Genomic DNA, 20,811 nt, shown 5'->3' with positions numbered 1-20,811 from the left:
ATACATTCATCTTTAGATGGGATTATCCTTGACTCTACAGAGATGTACAATATTCCCACACCATCAGTTTTCCTCCTGTGGTTCAGGTGTGCTCCATTCCTTCAACCTCACCCCAGGCCCAATGACTGCCTTTTCAAAAGTGGAAAATCAGTTTTGTACAGTGGTCAGCAGCATTACTGCTTTAATATCAAGTTTAGGAGAAATCATGAAAAAGCAGAGAGCAACTGATGCCTTCCCAAGCATGCAGCATTCTGTGGGTATTCTGCCACCAACTCTATGTCCAGCTTGACATGTTTCCCTCCCAAAGTAGTTACACTATTTACTACCCATTCAAACCTTTGTGAAGAGAGTTACAAGTGCTATTGCAATGTCTCTACAAAGTCTTGTGATGATATTTAAATATCATATGAATGTTAGCTAATGGTCTGTGATGTGTCCAATTGTATGACAGAGTGGAATTTTCCTCTAATAAAAATCGCTGCAACAAAACTGGTGACAAGTTTGCAGATGATGATGCCCAAGCACCTGATAATGGACTCTTCAGAGAAAGACAGCAAGCACAGAGATGCTGGATATCGTGAGAGTATTCATGTAACACAAATCATGGCAGCCCCAACCTCCACACCAGTATCACTTTTGGCACTTTGTTAACTCATATGTAATTTAAAGGACATTATTATAATCTTCCAAAACACCAAGTCTTCATATTGTTTAGACCTTACCTTTTGTGTACTTGTATCTCTGTAAGAAACAATCTAGTTCATGAAACCCAGTATTAAATAAAGCACGCTTTTATTTTTAAACTATTAATTAAATTACATCTCTATTGGTTAACTTCTCTGTTTAATTAATGGTTAAAGTAACAGTTTGTGATTTACAGTCCTTAATGACAATTTGCAGTTTTCCATGATTACCAAAATTTTGCAGTACATAAACTGGGATAATGGAGAAATTAGCCAGACCCCTGATATGTAATTGAGTACGTAATCTGGGAAACTATGTGAAATGCTTTCACTGCTTCCAAAGTGATGTTTCTTGAAGCAATGACTAGTTTTGATCATTAATGCACATCAAAGGACACCGATCTAGAAGTTCAGGTATGTGCAAATGATTTAACAGTATGTGAGCACAAATAGTGTAAGTAGTTTAACTATTTGTGGAATAAAAAAAGAGAAATAAAATGAAGAGAAAGCTTTGCCAAGCATCAATTCAAGTCAACTCATGCTGGCAGCTTTAAACGTAAACATAAATCATATTTCCCAATATAATTTATTAAGTAGAGCTTGAAGAAGTGACCACCATACCACCTTTATTTTGGAAAGCAGAAACATGGATGACAGTGGAGACAGATGCATACAGATGACAATCCAGAAGCAGAGTACTTATCGAACACAAGTAACACTGTGAAAAGCATAAATTATAAACCCCATGCACTGCGGAGGCAGGAGGCAAACCCCACACTTCAGATGCTGCTGGTTATCAGTATGACCAGGTTTATGCACCACAGAATGGGTCAGAATAGGAGAACAAAGGCATTGGGGATTACCTCAGTAGGTGTTGGAGAGAGCAACTGAGGTGACTGCAAACAGCAACACACAACAAATTAGTGATACAAATTCATGCATGAGGTTACTTGTGAGAAGAACTACTTTAAAAATATCACTATCCATGATACACATGATACAGTTAGGAAAAACACCTGTCAATTAAGTTAGGGCATTTTTTCTTATTATCTGTTTTTAAGTACATAAGGAATAATATATAAATAATTTCATATTAGTCTTTTAGGGATTTCTCTACTACAAAGTCCTGGGGTCTGGTGAGGCCAGTCCTGCGCCACAGAGAGTGCTGCTAGTAGCGAACTCTCATTTAAAACAACTGCCTGAGAACTACACACAAGCCCTAATTAAATCTGCACTGAAGGACCTCCAGAATCAGGACTAGAACTTGCTGTTTTAAGGAAAAACAAAATATCTGCACTATTTGATTTTCAATTAAACATCATGTAATTTGACGATTTGCTGCTCATTTTCCTTTCAAAATTAAATGCTATGTTTGCCTAGTTGAGCAAATCTAGTGAAACTATCACAGCTGCAGGTAGTAACCAGGATGCTGAAATTTGGAAGACAGGGTTTGGGTTTTTTTTTCCTCTGGCAATACAAAGGATATAAATATTTGGGGCACCAGGAAAACCTGCACGTTGGATTGCAAGCATAGCCCAAAATCACCATGGAGCAGGTGCAATGACTGAGTCCTCACAGGAATGGGGTAGAAGGTTGTTTGGTCTATGCACCTCTGCCAAGCCTAGATGTCACCAGGCAGTTGAGGAGGGCCACAAACATTATCAGCACCAACAAATTTTGACAGACAAAGGAAATGCTTATGCTCCATAGGTTCAGTATTAGGCAGCAGCTTTTAGTTTTGTGAAATCAGAGACCTAAGTGCCATTTAAAGCCTTTATCAAATACAATTTTAATTCTTTTTGGATACATTATAATGGAGCTACTGTGGTTCAGCATTGGGCAGAGAGGGTTTGGAAGAAAGTCTGTAAAGCCTAACATATGTGCTGCACTTCACCTGACAGTAGTATTGAGACTTTAGTGGTACTGATTAAATGTAAAAGGTATAAGTGATAGAAGAACTAGGGCTAGTAAAAACATTATGGCTATCAATTATAGAATTTATTTCTACCCATTCACTTATAGAGAACAAAGCAGACTTCCACTCTAGACTGTATATATCTTGCTAATACCTATCACATAGAAAAGGTTTGGTTTGTAAAAACGTAGCTAAAATTTTAAAAGAAATCAGAAAGTCAAATGAAAGGTACATATGTTGAAAGAAGAAAAGCTAACTTGCATGACAGGAGTTACATACAAGTATGTTTTGCAAACACAGAATTACTATTAGTTATTAGTATAATGTTAAATTAGATTTCATTAGCACAAACTGTATCATATTAGCTCTGCATATGAAAAGGCTGAAGTGCGTGCATGACATGAGGGTGAACTTTAGTAAGGGACAGTTGAAAGAAATTTGGACATAGGAAAGTGATACCGCTGTTGTGTTACCAAAATAACATGGTACACTTCAAAAAAAAAAAATCATGGAAGACATTTGGCTTCCCTTCTGATTTTTGCATTATAATTAGCAATGGCTCCTGTTTCCTACCGCATGCAGAAACTACTCTCATGGAAAAACATATTTTAATTACATGTCATCTCTTTAAAAAATGATCACAGAAAGCAATTCTTTCATTTCCACAAACTAAAAAGTGAAATGAACATGTTGGTCTTGTTTGATTTTTTTTGGAAGGCCTTGTGAATGAATGGATGACATGACTCAATTAACTGAAGCTATAAAAGTTACATTTTTTTAAAAAAGTTATGCACATGTTTAGTAGTGTTCAGCAACATGTTCAATGACGCACATAAAACCTGAAACTCATAGGAAAAAAATACCCATGTTTCAGTACCTCCCCGTAACTATGCCTGTCATCTGAAGAGTAACTGATATATGGAGAATAGGAGATCATATCTGGGCGGTCAATGTTATAGATGGCTTTATTTTTAGGAAGAGCAGCCAAATCCCTGTAGTCAAGAATTTCATCTCCAAGCTTTGCCTAAGAAAAGGAGGAAAGAAAGTAGTGAGAACAAGAAAGAATATGATCAGGATGCAATCAGACAAGGACAGATAAGCATAGGTAGAAAAGTCATCATCATAAAAAAACACCTTTTGTGTTTGTGCACATATAAATCTCTAGTATTTACTACACAATGCAAAATATTACTGCTGTTTTCTTTTATATACTTTGTCACTTTTATGACTTTGCCACTGACATTTGGCTAACAGGAGTAGCATGGCATCATTCCAATTCCCTGGTTATATCCCACTTACTCCTGTCTGCACAAACAGATATACGAGACAGATATTGCAGTGTTTTTCAGGCAAAACAACCTTAATTTTGAAGTGGTTTCACTGTGCAGAATTCCCCTACTGTAAGCAGTAGTGAATAATCAAATATATATTTCCAACGTATACTTCTCCATATGCTTAAAAACATTAGTCAGGTCGTTAATCTTTCCCATTCAAGTAGTGTCTCACAGCTTCACCTCCTTTCCTGACTATGTCTAAGTAGCCCTTAATTCTGGGTCACAAACCAACAGATGATGGATTTGCAGCATGGTGGATGAGATGGAAGATCACAGATGCCAATCAAGTAAAGTTCAAATCATGTCATAAGATTCACAGAGCCAACAGAGGGAAAGGGCTGTGTTGCTCCCCATTCTCCTATTACTACGCTTATTTCAAAAGTGTTAACTATCAAACTGCCACATTTGCACAGATTATCCTTCCTATAATTGCACCAAAACTGTATCCAGCACATACTATCTTGTAGATATGATTACAAGTTGGTCACATTGAGAGTGGAGAAATAGGCAGCATAATTGCCTCATTCCCAGTTCACATTTTGCAGAATGATAAGCTCTTTTTTGGCAGTAAAATGATGAGTGAATCTTGCTGTTCTCTGAAAATATCAGTATGATCAGCTATAAAACTGTAATAATGTTTTCCACATGCAAAAATACAAAAAGTATCTAGGATTTATGTGTGCAGTAATTATACTTTTTCTTAGTATGAGCTAAGAAAATTTCAATAGATTTTCCAGGGAAGTCTTCTATCAGGTTAATCATGCAGGAAAAATTTAGTCTGATAATTTTCAGTCATCCTTTTTTCTAAAACAATGCATGACTTCGTTCAAACTTAAACTACATGGAAAGAAGGAAGATTCCTCTTAACTAAGAAAGTACAACAAAGCTGCCATAATCATCACATATTCCCATCCTCAAAACTAATGAAAAAATGTGTTTTAACCAAATATGTGATTCTTCATCAATCTATAGATCTCCCCTTCCTTCCAGCTACTTTAAGAAGCTAAAGAGCAAAGAAACAGACCCCTAATAAAAATAAGTCCCTCCCTACTGAGAAGCCAGTGGCAAGCTCTGATGCAGAGACAAGTAATGCAAAGGTAAGGAGTCTGTCCATCACATCTGTTCCAGGAACACTTTGGCAGCATTGTACCTAGAAGAAAGGCCAAGGAGGCTGTGATTTCATTTTTAAGGTATCCAGGCTTGTGAGCATTATTCTAGTAAGTCCAAGGAAGTTCAGAACTGGGAATATTTAAACATGAATTACAGGTTTTTTTGCCTCCATCTCTCCATGTAGATGTGCAACTTCTCACTAGACTTTAGAACTGTCAGGAGTAAAATTTATGTAGCTAAGTAATACCTTTCAGTTTAGATATAAAGATGTAAGCAAATTTGGATGAAAAAACACCTTAGGGATACAGTTGTTTCCTAAACACTCAATTCGCCAGACATTCAATCTACACTGGTTTTTTATTTTATTTGTTTCACCTACTTTCAATTATGTGAGTGGAATTCAAATCTGCTAAGGAAGGCTCAAATTACAACTTAGAGGCTTTAAGCCAGTTCTTCAATAATCTGGTATTTTGGATTCTGTTAAAACCATGCTCTAAGTTTAGAGTATCTATTTCATTTGGAATATGTAATTTTACAATTGTATAATTGTGAATATGATCTGTATAAAAAATAGTGTGATTTCTACTCCTTGTATAAGAGAACACACAACACAGACATGTAAACTAACCTAAACTTTCCAGCTGGATATATTAAGTTGGAGCACCTAACTCTCTCTTAATAAAATGTAGTGAAGTATAAAGCAGGACTTTTATTTAAATCTAATTTAATGGCATAATTTAGAAATCAACTAATTTTTAAGTGGCATTTAGGGGCTCTGAGGGCATGTCAGCACTAAGGCAACTTTCAGTCTGGATATAATGAAGCCATCACTAAAGATCATGAAAAGACACCCAGTATTACCTTCAAAAGGCACTGGCCTGTGCCCTCTCTCAGTGCAAGAAGACACCAAAGCCTGTTATCAGTAGAAGAAGAAAAAGTGGTATGGCTTTAATAAAGCAACTGTATAAACCACATTCAGATCGAGTCGAAATACACTTTTCTTCTTCTTAGATGACAACTCAACTGTGACCCAGAAACACGCCTGCCCTGAGATGGGACGTTGTTCAGAACGACTGCATTGCTCTGACTTGATGCCTTTGAAAGTATGAGCACCACAAATTCACAGTTCCTAAGCTTTAACGGTTTTCCCTAGATTCCCTTTTGTCCAACACAATACTTCACAGAGCTCACCAGTTGGCAAGGCACAGTTTTACTATGGGTTTTAGTGATCTAAATCTACACTCCTGTTGAAAGCTGCTGCCCTGAGTGCACCATCCAACTCTGCCTTCTACGTTACCACTAGAAGACATGCAGACAACTGGTTCTTTTTTTTTAACCTCTTTTTGTTGTCTGGGGGTTTTTCCTGGATTATTTTTTAGCTCAATCTGGTCTCAAATTTGACTGATCACACCTCTGTGTACCCACTAGTACTAGCACCAAAGAGGAGATGAGAAGACATGGCCAAAGAAGGACAGGGCTACATGGTGTGTAGGACCTTTCTTTCAGTGGAAGCATGAATTTATGTTTGGCAAAACCAATCACAAAAGCACACAAGACAAATCTTGAACATGCCTGTACATCTCAACACTCCTGTAAGAGAAGGAGATGTAGAAAAGCCAAGGAACCATTTTGGTAATATAGAATTCAGTAACATGTTTTTAATACTTTTTACTTTCCTGTCTGTGAAAGCCAAAATTGGATTTAATTAATCTCGCAGCTTTGAAAATTAAGCAGAGACAAGACAGAGCAAGAACTTGTTCTTCTCTGGGGAATCTTTTTTTCCAATTGACTCATATTTTCTAGACAACTTTATTCTTTCATAGTCGCAGCTGCATATTACAGTAACAAACATTAGAGTTGTGTGCTGATTTAATGATAGCCTTCAAAAACAAGTCCTTGACTTTTAACAGCCTGTGAAGTGTATTTAAAACTGTAATCACAAACATGAAGAAAAATAGTACCATCCTACAGTCAGATAACTGTCACTAAAAACACATAAATCTTAGAAGAATGCTCATGCTGATAAAAACAATAAGATGGTTCATGGCTGGAGAAATAGAGATCATCTGGCCAAAAGAAGTGCTTACATGATAATAGGCTCCCAGCACAATGAATTGTCTTCACAATGACATTGTTTTACTGGAGTATACCACTGGTATTCACCAGCACTGGAGCTCAGAAACACTAATAAGCATTTCGATAAGGGGCAGTTCTTCCACTTTGAGTTCAGTCTTGCTCAGACAAAGGGTATATGGCATTCAAAATAACTTTTACTTGAAGGAAGAAGATCCAAGGTATTTTTTTGCTTGTCCTAGTGTAGTAGATAAAAGCCCTCAATATTTGTAAAATTACCTCTCTGGAAGGCAATTGCATCTCCAGCAATTTTCTCACCATATGGCCCTAACTGATGAGAACAATCCATCTACCAAAGGGATACTTGGCCAGAACATAGAAATGTCCTGAAATACTGAAGCTCTTCAAGAGATATTTGTATGGATCATGCCACACTTGTAGATATTTTTTACCTATTGTTGAGAATTTGGCCATGAACATTACCTACAGCAATTTTGATCTTTTATTGAAAAAAGACTCATCGTAAGATTTTACAATACCTGTTATTTTGAATTCTCTCTCTGGGCTTTCCAGAGCTAGCACTTCTTAAACCATAAACACGTCAAAGCTCCTCTGAGGTTAGGGACTGGCATTTGGCAAGGGCAGAGTCCAGCAATCAGACGCATGAGTGTTTTCATAAGCAACCAGATGCAGGCTCAAGAGCTCAATTTAGACAAGTTGTGTTCAAATCTAAGCTTGTAATCTACCTGTGGGCTGTACTGTTTACTTAAACTTTTCTTTTTAGAAAGCATTGTGGTATTCTGCATGCTTTGGTATAAGCCAGCTCTAGTTGTAATTCAAGTGCTATAAATACACCACCAAAAATTAGAGGAAACTGCCAGTATTCTGTTATGGCAAATGCAGTATTCAAACATTTTAAACTTGAGAAAGTAAATTCCATTTTAGAGGAATCACCAACTGCAGTGGTTTGGAGACACTAACTTTCCATACAGTGTGCTAAACTGTAGAAGGAAGCACAGGATTTTCCCCATCCCACAGAAGGAATTTGGCAATTTCACCATGAAATACTCACATAGATCACACGGCTTGGGGAACCTGATGTACTTGAAGCAGGTACAGAAATAATACTCTCAGAAGAAGTCCTTGTTTCCTACGGTAGAAGAGAAGTAGATAGGAAATGGAGGAGAGGGAAAGATAATGCAACTGTTATTTCAGAAAGAACGTAAAAGACATTTAATTTAATTTAACCTTTACCTCTCAAAAATGACATAGAGAGCTCAAAACATACAGGCACAAAGTTAAATATAAAAGAACACTTTTTCAATCAATCAAATTAACCTTTCGAAAATGCAAAAATTGTTGACTTTCTTTTCCCTTCTCCAGAACGAAATAGGCTGGATCACTTCTGGGGTGCGAGGACAGCCTTTGGGCACTACCAGGGACAGGTGAAGTTACAAGATGATACAGTAGCAGCATTTTTACTCCAAGGTTATGCCATCAAACCATTCTACATTGTGTCTGGAACATGTGATGCTACTGTGCCATTCACTCATAGCAAACACGACATCCTGCAGAGCATCCTGCATCAGAGAGCCCACAGGATAGCTACCCTCCTTCACTGATTGTAAGACTATCATATTAATTTTAATACTCAACCAGTTTTGCTCTGTTTTCAATCATTCTGGCATTCGATGTGACACTTATTGCTTTCTTTTTGGCAGATTCCTTTATGATGAAAAATATAATTACTTTTAAATAACAAAGGCCTGTGAGATGCAATTGTATTAACCACAAGTGAACAGACCTGTCATTTGTGACTGAAGTTTAAACAAATCTTGCTATGAAATTGATGGGTTTATAACCTCTTTTACCTAGATATGTTAATTCTGGGAAAATTTTCTTGCCCATCTATGGAAAAATCTGTCCTTGATTGCAAAGTATGTATTTTTCCATGCACTCAGAGTGACCACAATTTATTGTCTCACTGAAAGCTGACACTTGTTATTCGGAGGTTACAACTATTCAAACCCCTAAAAGAATTTTAGCAATATTAAGCTGTCAGGTCAATGTAGCATCCTTCCTACTACTTCAGTTTTGAAGTATTTACTAGCTTTTAGAGCAATATGTAAATATATCTGTACTGTTTTGTGATAACAGACCAAACAAACTAAATTGTCACGAGTATCCTTCTACTGACCTTCTTTAGCCCAAATAGTCCTGTGGCTTCTCTTGAGACAATATGTGGAGATGTGTAGTCATATAAAAAACATTCAGTTTAATTGTTTTGGCATGTCTGACTAGGATTTTGGAATTTCATCCTTCTAATTTTCAGTTGTCTCGCACTGAGGCTCTGCACACACTCAGAAGGTCCAAGGGAGCAAGCATGGAAATATCTGAGAAATACTTGTGGCTGCTCTCAGGATGATCATTTAACATGGCCAGTGTAATTAAATGCTTCTCCTGCATAGTTAAAGCAGTTTTCAGTTTTCCAGAACTTGTGTAAATGATATGAAAGTGTCATCAATGCATCTCATGTAATGTACAAATCATAATTCTCCTTCACAATGTCCTTACAGGAAACCCAATGCAGAAGAGAAAAATAACTGAAGAAAATTGCACTATTCCAATGTTTTAAACCCTGTTAAAGTCAAATCACAGTTTTGGATTAAGCTCAGGATTCCGTAGATAAAGCTTCAGAGCTTCTTTCTGTGTCCTGGGCATGGTCTTGGGCAGCTGGCTCTAGGTGGCCATGCTGGAGCAGGGAGGTTGGACTGGATGACCTCCAGAGGTCCCTTTCAAGTTCTGGGTCTTCCCCTGGTTCTTCTGTCATTGGCTGCAACATGCTGCTTCCCTGGCATCCAGTGAGACCCATCCCAGTCTCCCACCTTTGAGTCCTTCCCCAGAAAACCCAGCATGAGTCTGGCACATTTCCAGTAACCCCTCTGAACAATGGCTCACTGTCCAAGTGGAAATTAGTAATAAGTGTCCTCTAAGGGTCCATACTGGGACCAGTAGTGCTTAGTATCTTCATCCATGACAGTGACAGTGGGATTGAGCACATCCTTGGCAAACCTGCAGAGGACACCCAGCTGGTGTGCCATCCAGATGCCATCCAGAAGGACCCTGACAGACTTGGGGAGTGGGGCCATGCAAACCTCACGAAGTTCAATGAGGCCAAGTGCAAGGTCCTGCACCTGGGTCAGGGCAATCCCCAATATCACAACCACAAACCGAGTGGTGAAGGGAGAAGGAGAAGGACTCGGGTGGCTAAAGAATTGCACACGAGCCATTCCACATCTCACACATCTTTTATTCTCTGCATGATCACCTCTTTTTGCATGCCCAGTCCACGCTTGCTGAACATAATCTCCTATCTTTTTCAATAAAAACACAACTCTGTTGATTCTATTGCCTCTGTTAGTTCTTTTCTCCGTACTATACATTTTTCTTCTTCTTCCACCTACCTCTTTTTCCTTTATGCCTTTTTATAATCCCTACTTTCTCTTGATGCTTTAATTTCTTCTGTCTTTTCCAGCTTCATGCCTTCTGCTTACAATCTCACTCTCCCATCATTTTTCTTTATGCTGTCACTCTCTTTCACAACTTCTTTTTCCCCTTCATTCCATCTCTAAAGCTTTGGAGCACGCTGCTGCTTACTCCTTTTGCCTTTATCACCTACTTTAATTACATGCTGTGCATATATCTATACTTAGGAAGATAACTTGAAAACAACAAACTGCAAGGTTGATCAGCAAATTTCTCAAGCACTAGACCCCTTTCCAAAGTTTACAAGTTATGTTGAGAAGTTCATTATTACCCTCTTTGAAACAGCATCCTTCCTTCTGACTTTATTTTTTCAATAAGGAGTAGAAAGACCATAAAAAGAGGATAAACTCAAAGACAAACATATACTCAGGAAGATTATTTCATATTCACAGCTTGTCACGAAGAACACCAGAGCAATCACTTTCCAAAAACATGGGTACAAAAAACATAGCCAAGATCCTTCAGGGTAAAACCCAAAAAAAAATTTTTTCAAACTGTAATTTAGTCAAAGTTTCACTTGCTAACACACCAGATTCGTAAACAATCTTTTTATAGCTGCTGCCTGCTGTTCAGATTGTCCCATGTGCCTTCCTCCAAGACTTGAGCCAGAGCAGAGTTTTTCTGAACAGGGATACCAAGGGTACCACTTGGAGCATCAGAGAACATCAGAAGTGAAAAAACCCCATACACAGCCTCTGCATTAAATTAGATAGTTATAACTCAATCCCACCACTTCAGAGGGATCATTAATTTTTCATTTCCTAGGGGCAGCTTATTCATCTGCTAACTTTGTAATTCAAGTTGCCAGAACTCCCCCCCTTTTCCCCTTGCACACGGACAGGTGCACAAATCATCCAACTTAAGGAGGTACTTAAAGCCAGAGATTAAATTAAGTTGGGACTGGCTTGCCAACATTTTACAAACAAATAATAAAAAAGAAACTCCAAGGAAGGACTTTTTTTGTAAAAACAAATAAAGTGAAAACCCTCTGATCTTTTAAGTTCAGAGCCACATAAAAAGAGAAGAGGTCATGCACTGATCACATCATAGACAGAAGTTAAAAATTAGCTTTTCTTTCTTATTCATATTTTCATATTTTTTCTTATTTAGCTTATACATGTAACTCTTAGGTCACCATTCTCTTGAAGTTGTAGCTTTAATCACTAAGTAAAGGCAGAATATTTACATTACATTATTACATTATATTAACGTACAAGATCCCTGTCTTTTAAAATTTAAAATTACCATTGTGAAAAAATTCCAAACCTTTCCCTCCATGCCTGCTGCAATAAAAGTTTAGAGAATAATATGACAATCAAATAACACTGGGTAAAAATACAGTCTTTTACCTTGTTTTTTTCTTCAGCCTTTGCAGCCTGTCTACAAACTGGATGCCAAATGGATGTTCCTGGAAAGAAAATTTAAAGATTTGCTTAATTCAGTTCCCCAATAAGAATCTTAAGAAGTTCAAAATAAGAACCTTATTAAACCCTCCTATAAGGTTTTCTAAGACACAGCATACTGACTATTTCCCCTGCTAATGCATGGATACTTTCAAAGCTAAAACTGACATCCTCTCAATACCAGTAAGCCTGATCACACACATTTTAAAAGATAAAGTGCATTTCAGAAAGCTATGTATGTTTCAATATGGGAGATCAACATCAAAACCTGAGTCCTAAGAAGTGTGATATGGGATCTCTGGAGTTCTTCCAGTCCAACCTCCTGCTCAGGGCAGGTTCCATTGCAGCAGGAAGGGCTGTATCCAGTTGGGTTCTGCATATCTCCAAGGACGGAGATCACACAGCATCTCTGGGCAACCTGCTTCACTCTCATGGTAGTTTTTTCCCTTATATATAGCTAGAATTTTCTGCACTCTTATTCTTGTAATAGTCTGGCCCAGGTCATACAAAGTAGCACATTGTGATGGGATGGAATAGTATTGCAGCATGTAACCCTAGCTGAAAATCCAGTCTGTCTTTCTGACTCCGTCACTGTTCTGATCTTGCACTTCTATATGTTTGTCGCTCGTTAATTAAGTACTAAGGAACAAATTCAGGGCCATATCCATCCTGGAGGAAGCAGGAAACAGAGAATGATCCAATTTTCTATTGAATGTAAGTATTGCATGTAAGAGGATTATGAAGAGATATAAGTAAACTTTGAGTGTCAGATAGAAACTTAATAGTTTTGCAGTGGTCACTAAGGATAAAACGTATTTTTAAAAGCTGAACACAGTGTTCAAAACTTAAGTGTTCAGTGGAAGCAGAATGTGTAGAACAATATAAAATAAAATAATTATTTGTAAATTTTAACAGTAAGGAGGAACCTTTATCTTTATGCCAGTCAGTTCGGACAAGCCACAAACTAAAGCTCGGCACAGTTAAATAATGGGAATGCACTGCAACTTCTGCTTGACTAAATGGGAAATTGAGAACCTTTGTGTAATAAATATTTAATGTTTATACTGGGTGGAGAGCACCAAAGTTATTGGAAATGCTTTGTTTTCACAGCAGTTTGATAGTTTTCTAACTAGTGGATTTTGGAAACAAGATAGAAACAGAAAGTCTATTTCCCAGAAGACAGATGGAGATCATTAGAATTTATTTCACAAAAATAACCCAGATGAACTCAGACTCTTGCAGTATAAGAGTGTAAGTACCAGATAAACTATGTTTACTGAAGTTACTGAAGTTTTTCGGTACTGAACCACTAAGAAATATATTTAGAACACCTTTAAATTTAATGCTAAGTTGTCTTCCAGTTGCAGTGGGTCTGAACTTGCCCCGTATTTCCCATAAACTGATGCAAATCTTTCCAATTAATTTAATAAGTATTTAGATAATTTTTTTTTTAAATAAAATTATTCCTGTTTGTAGCCAAACAACACTGGCTGGGAAACTGTCACACCGAAGAGTCCTTTCACCCAAAAGTCATCTGTTGGATAACCGTTGACACTTTCTGCTAAGGAACATGCAACACCTGAAGGAATTTTACAGTAGTTTATTAAGAGGATGAAGAACAAGTTATAAAACCCTGGGCTCTGACATTTTTTTATTATTTAACATATCAGGTAAGGCAGTCCAAATAACTAATCATATATCTTTCATGGCATTACCATCAGTTTCTAACGGAAACTGCTTTTTATGTGAAGCAAAAAGTGTATGATAGTAAGCTAGCAGGAACATTTCATGCACCAGAAAATAGAGTAAGATGGGTCCAAATTATTAGGACCTGAGCATACTTTGCTGTTATTTGAACTAATAATCAGGTAGAGCCCTTCCCAAATCTTTGTTCGTGAAGCCATGGTGATCCTCCCCTGTAACAAACTGAACTTAAAAAGAAGATTGACTTGCAAATGGGTTTCAAAGGGTTTGAAATCTAGAAACAAATTTGTAGTTTGATATACTTTTTTAAAGCATTGATTTGGCAGGGGATCTTAGTACTGCTAAGCTGCTTTGCAATTGGAAGAGCCACAGCATTTTCTGGCTCCTGAGGGAGAATCCATGAGCACAGACAAGGATCATTATGTACTTTAATGAGCTAGTTCTTGTTGCAAACCAAAGTGGCAACAGAATTGTCATTTTCAATAACATAGTGAATTATAAATAGATCTTACTGAGACCACTGCTGTGTTTTAAATAAAGTCTAACTTTTCCAGCTTAAGGAAAGATTTCAAAGTACACTTCTAGAAAACTGTGGACAATTGCAAAGTTGTAAATACAGATCTGGGCAAGTAGGTTATTTTAGGATAATACCCCAGGCCTTGCAGTTCCCACATCCTACCGAGTTTCTCTTTTCCATTTTCCTTTGAAAAGACAATGCCAGTCAAAGACATATGCAAAAGCCTTCATCTTCTCTGGTGTTTGACCCTGTATTTAACTGTGTAGTCAGTTTTCTTTGATCAAGTTAGTACAGTTGCTACATATGAAGGATTTTAGCTCATATCTATTCTAAATAACACTTTTTTTGCAAGTCCTTCACTATTACCACTGAAAGCCCCTGAGAAGAAACATAGCATTTCTCCTGGGCAACCTTATGGCTGCATAAGTGACAGGCACATTGTGTGGCAAGGGCTTCAGCGCCATGGCATCCTCCTCTCTACCCTCTGAGGGCACTTTGCAACCTCTTTTCCACCCTCTGAGGTCTGAGGGGAACTCAGGTAAGGACCTTCAGATTTTCTCTTCCTACCCAAGCAGGCAATGAGTACAGAACTGCTCTTTGGATGGCAACAGCAGCCTTGGGAAACCTGCTCTTATCCATGTGTGTTAACTTTCATCCGGATCATTCTTTCTGTGATTCACACTTACTGCTGGATTTGAACTGAGAAAAAAGTAATAGGTAAGAGTCAACAAGGGTTTGCCTTTGCTTTTCCTTAGCCTACATATTGCACTCTTTGCTTTCTTTGGTAGTTATGAAGTGAGAATAAGTGCAAAACAGGTCAGTCATGCTAGCAGGTGTGGGTAAGGGGCCCAGTGTAACTATTTTATTTTTTGTTTGTTTGTTTTTACCTTGAAGATACATTTCTTCTCCTTCTGCAAACATCTGATTGCACCTGACACATCGTGCGCAGGTTGGGTGATAATGTTTTTCTCCTGCCTGTTTGGAAAAAATGATTAAGCATATTGATCAATTCAGCAGTTTCACTATGAGAAGGTTTTCTTTCATCCTCTTGATGACGACTAATTAGTGTAAATCAGTTAACGACAATTAGTTCAACAATCTCCTACAACCACAATGCGTATTTTTTATCCTAAACAATTTGTGATTTAAAATGTAATTAGGGTCCTGCAATAGTTAAGTTTCTGAATTTACAGAATGGGAATGAATTTATATAGTGAACACATTTTCACTGTAAACAACCATCCCGTGCACCAAGTGTGAGGCAGCTTAGAACTTACCTGCGCAAGGAAGTTGGGAGGTCATAACCTTGAGCACTGATTTGCAACTCAATCATAAATTCATCCTGATTCAACTGAATATATAATCTTAATGCTCAGCAAGAACCATCTTGTGCAAGCAATGTTGGTAGCTGCTTTGGAAGTGTCTTGCAGGTACTAAAGGGTTTCCATGAGGAATGTGTGTGGTGTTTCTATAGGACTGTAAGTTCAGAGCTGACACTTTGGGGTACTGTGCACTGACTCCCTCATGCAGACAAGACAAGAGCTTTGCCAGTGGCTCTGAGATTAATTCACATAATTTAATAGCACCATTTTCACTGATTGGAATGAAAACAGGACTGAGCCCTCAATTGTTAAGAACAGCTTAGTAACTCACCGATTTTCATATATTTAAATTCCCAATTACCTTATAATCCTGTTAATTTAAAGTGTTTAACCACTGACCTCACTGTGTTTTTCAAAATAAGGCATCTACCTGCTGCAAAGGAGCAAGGGCCTTTCTATGTCAGAACATCAATGTGTAACACAGACAAGGGTGAAGTTAACCTCAAATGACTATCAGGAAAAAAAAACAACAAACAAACCCAAACAAAAAAACCCCAAGACTCTTGAATCAAGAGATTTATGCAGGACTCAATTTTGGTAGCTTGGCCAAAATTCAACTCTATGGGTGACTGTGGGCAAAGGTGTTGGCTCTGGTTCCCACAGGCAAGGACAGTAGCATCATAAGGTAATACTGGCTTGAGCCAGTGACAAAAATAATATTCTTCTGAGTGAAAAGAACAGGCCAGTCCCTCCAAACCGCACTCCTATCCCATCTTTCAGATGACACTTACAAAACAGAGTTCAACAGCCCAAAGCTGGCTCTTGCACATGCTCCCAGCACTCCTCACTCCTCCAAACCCCCTACAGAACTGAAAGCCAAATCTTGGCATCTCCTTCCCCCTCTTTGACCCCACACTCTTCTGTGCTAGACATGGTTTAAATGGCTTAAGGTCAATGCCACTTCCATTAAAAACAAAAGCCAGGAGAACAAGTAACTCTAAAGCTTAGCAAACTTACTCAACTAAGTTTAACTTAAGCTTAAGCTAAATCTGACATCAGTAGAAATTCTCCTGAAGTTAAAAATAAGCACATTTTGGTCCATGTAGAATGTCTCATTATCTGCTTAACTGAAAAGGGTTGAAAGTGCTACTAGGACTGTGTGTGCCTTTAAGAAACTACTATGAAGTATTGCCCCGCTGTCTTCAGGATGTAAATATGCTCCACAGCACCGCACTGCAAATCCCCCTTCCATTAATCTGGAAATTTAACCCTGTTAATACAAGGATGATTTGTCTTACTCTTTCTCACTGACTGGATGTCAAAGCTTTCAGAGGCATTTATATTATAGAATGTAGTCTGTGTCTGGGAGCTATTTTGCTGTTCACAATATCAATCATAGGAGTGCAGTAAATTTAGGTTAAAGAATCTCTGGTTTTACTTCATCAGTGCTCACTTGATTCACTCCTGAAACCCCACTGAAGCATTTTAAATCAGCAATAAAGAAGAGCAACACATCACATCAGAATTGCTATTTTGAAAACAGCTTTGCTCCAGTTCATTCTTTTTATGGTGTCATTTGTGCAGACTTCAGAGTGATTTTTGCAACTTTAGACATGGAAGATGGTCACTACTAACTGTGATGACACCTTTAAAGTATCAGACCATGAACTATCAGTGTTGGGCTTAAACCTCAGGTTTACAACTGCTTGCCTAAGCACAGGTGTTTAGTCACAGAAGGGTATTTAAGTATCACCAGATAAACCTATGTTTGGAACATCAAGTTGAAAAGAAATGTCATTTCCCTTGGAAGGTCTGTAGTGCACAAGCATTGCTAATGCGATGCGTAGCCTCAATAATTCAACCGATTTAGCACAGCTGATACAATTCCCAGGCTAACACTCTCTAGGGGAATTCAATTACTTCTTTACTAAAATAAACTGCCAAAACACGTTCTCAGGTAACCTGGATGCATCATAGAACAAAATCTATTTCCCCAAATTTAACAGTACAACCAAATACATGATTTTAATTCACTCCACGTAGTCAGTAATATCAACTAGCTGTAGAATGGCACAGAGAGACCTCTTCTATAAATTAGACACAATAATAACAGAAAAATTAAGGAAGAAAGGTGTAGTGATCCTTTTGCTGATGATCACAGTAGGATAACTCCAATGGATTTTGCATAATTACCTCTAAATTAAAATGGAACAAACTCAAAAATTTTCTGCAAGTCTAAGCACTGACAGTGGCTTTCGTTGTCACTCTCTTTTTTATTTTGTCCTCCTTCTAATCAAAGCACAGAAGACAAGACATGGCAGATTCTTCATCACTTGGAAGTATTTAAAATAGATCACTCTATCTTTCTAAATGAGAGGTGCTAGCTGAATCTGAGGCTAGGGAGTTGCAGAAATTAACTAATACTATTTCTTGATATGCTTATACAGTTAGCCTGATTAGATATCATATATTATATTCAAACCTAGGACTTGGGTGTGAATCATACACTCTCTTGGGTACATACCAAGGAGGCTTTCATCAATGCCCCTTTCTCCTTTCTCTTCAATTTCAGAGGCTTCACCTCATGGATGAACAATCAGTTCCAGCAGAACCCAGACATCTTATAAACTTAGGACAGCAACTGTTTTATGTTTGCAGTTTAGTTGTAATAATGGCCTCATTATTTTTTCTTTTCCTGGTTATATTTATGTGAGGTAATTCAATGCAGCAAACAAGTTTCTAACCATATGGTTACTTCTTCTTTGCACAGTTTGATTGCTTAGTTTAACAGACTGTTGTCTCAGTGTTTAATAAAATACCATCACACACATAGCACAGAAGAAGCCACACTCCTCTCTGAAAGATCTCCTACGGCTTAAGCTGTAGATTGTAAGAAACTTTCTCTATGTCCTACATTTGCTTCAAGACTGCAGCAAGTCTTTGTGCCCAGGCATCCACATGTGAAAATAGTATAATGAAGATCAATTTGAAGATTAATTTTCAACTGAGATTTCCTCAAACCCGAATAGCAAAGCATGCCCTTAGCAACACAGTACATTACCAACAACTTAATTTCTCTTCAACTGACTCTGCACCAGCTTTCCACAATCACGGAGTTGAAGTCTTACTGTGTAATTTAAAGGTGGAGCCAAAACACTCCTCAACAGTCTGAGATAAAGTATTATGAATTACTTCTTTCCCTTTACGTATGAGAGACCTCTTTGAATGTGAATTCTCCCCTGCAGAGTAGGCAGAGACTTCTGGGCTAGATCATTATCATTATCAAGGCAGTGTAAGGAATGTTCTCTCAGGGGAGCCAAGATCTCCACAGTCCATGCCCTAAGCATGTGGTCCACCACAGTGTTGCTACCTGTCCCACAGCACATCGACAGATAAACCCATGATGCTCCACTTAAAACAGGACCAAAAAGCTCTGCAACAAAGTACATACAACTGCCTTTTCTCATTTTTCATAACCTGAGTGCTTGAACTAGATAAAATGAGAATAAACCTGATGTGACAAATGTGAATCCATCATTCAAAGAACAATTTGAAGACAGTAAGGGGTGTTATCCAAAAGTCTTCAGAGCAGTATAATCACCAGGCCTGGAAAATGTGCAGTGCTAGCAAAACCAGAGTAATTCATAGCAAAAGGAATAACCTTAACTAGTTAAGGCTGAGTTTTAAATTAGCTGTCATCACTCAGGAAAAATACACTACACAATTGCAGACAGCTCAGTGAAAACCTCTGCTCATTCTCTGGCCATGGCTGCAAGAATTGATGAAGTGGTAGAATATATAAAAGATGATATGCATAATAATTGTAACTCTGTCATAATAACACTGCTTGTCTGACCTCTCTCTAGCCATTTCTAGGAGTGTGATTGATGCAGTTTTTTACTGCAGTTGATGAGTGGCAGCTGCTTATGGATTGACGCATGAGGGATTAAACCAGAGCAGCCTAAAGCTCAGAGCGTGAGCTGAGTCCTGGAAAGAAGACTCAAGATCTGACTACTGTCTCATCACTGAGCCTAAGTACATCACTGCATTACTCAATAAAGTAGTTAGTAAAGGGAAGATAAAAGTACATAAAATCATTTAATATGTTAAATAAACTCATAACTATCTGGTTCTTTTCCTGAGAAAGAAAAGTTATCAGTAAACTCTTTCCTGTGAAAATAAAAAGTAGTAACAATAAAAAAAAAAAATCTATTTTTTTATAGAAAGGTATAGTGGTACCTGATGTCTATTGCTGGGAGTAAAGAGTTTGTGGGAGTGAGAAAAGGTTAGACAGCTGCAATCATTCAGCCATATCAAAGCATATTTTCCATTTTAAGTGTATAAGACAATATAGTTGCTGTAATAGTGCATTATTACCACTAAGTGTTTTCTGTTGAGGTAGGTCCAAATCCTGCCAACCTCATGCTCCAAAATCTCCAAATGAAGTTCTAACTGTATCCTATCCTGAATAGACATAATGGAAAACAGCCTACAAAACACTGAACGGGGGGTATGCCAAGGCACAGTGCAGCTGCATGACCCAGAAACAAAGCCCACAGAAGACTGTGGAAATAAAGCATTCTCAGTTAAAAGCTTTTCACACGGAACAAATTTGTTGGAGAGTTGTGTCATCACCAGACAACCACCTGTTCAAGCAAAGGGAAACAGAATAAAGCACAACCCCACCAACAATCAATAAGCCTCTCTAACAGGCAGCTTCTTAACCTGAAATGAAGGATTAAAGGTCTTACAAAAGACATATGACTTGACTGCTGCTGTTTAAGCAGAGGAGAGTTACTATTTGTTTGGGATGGGAAGTGGAAAAAATACGTAAGCACTGCAGAGATGGGTACAAGTTTAAGACTTTAATTAGACAATAAATTATTCTCTTTTCTATATTTTGTTTCAATTTCCTGAGTAATTTCCATTCATGTGGACATTCCCACTCATTCAATAAAGGGCACTGAGATTCCCTCACGTGAACCCTGTAGTACAGGTAAGAGTAGAAATTATAATTCAGTTTAAAGCAAGGAAGTTGCAAGTGCACCACAGAATGATAAAACAATTCGGGTTGGGAAGGACCTCAGAAGGTCATCTAATCTAACTGCCTGCTCAAAGCAGGGTTGATGTTCAATTCAGATCAGTCTGCTCAGGAATTTGTCCAGTTGAATACTGAAAATCTCCAAGGATGGAGACTGCACTAC

At 37.9% G+C, this 20,811-nt stretch overlaps 1 protein-coding gene across 15 annotated transcripts in view; it reads right to left on the bottom strand.

The window, feature by feature from the left end:
- Positions 1-20,811, bottom strand: part of ABLIM2 (actin binding LIM protein family member 2) — a 140,273-nt gene that overhangs the window by 38,552 nt on the left and 80,910 nt on the right. For 9 of the 15 annotated variants that reach the window (XM_032685220.1, XM_032685225.1, XM_032685222.1 and 6 more), the window contains exons 7-11: positions 15,173-15,260; positions 12,011-12,069; positions 8,188-8,265; positions 3,476-3,622; positions 1,547-1,579 (exon numbers count right to left, since the gene is read on the bottom strand). In XM_032685220.1, coding sequence (XP_032541111.1) covers positions 1,547-1,579; positions 3,476-3,622; positions 8,188-8,265; positions 12,011-12,069; positions 15,173-15,260 — 405 coding nt within the window. The remainder of the gene's footprint in view (positions 1-1,546; positions 1,580-3,475; positions 3,623-8,187; positions 8,266-12,010; positions 12,070-15,172; positions 15,261-20,811) is intronic. The other 6 variants (XM_032685223.1, XM_032685227.1, XM_032685235.1 and 3 more) reach the window with 2 other exon arrangements.

Source organism: Chiroxiphia lanceolata, chromosome 4 (assembly GCF_009829145.1).
Source record: "Chiroxiphia lanceolata isolate bChiLan1 chromosome 4, bChiLan1.pri, whole genome shotgun sequence".
Lineage (NCBI taxonomy): Eukaryota > Metazoa > Chordata > Aves > Passeriformes > Pipridae > Chiroxiphia > Chiroxiphia lanceolata.
This window is presented reverse-complemented; position numbering and strand designations above follow the sequence as displayed.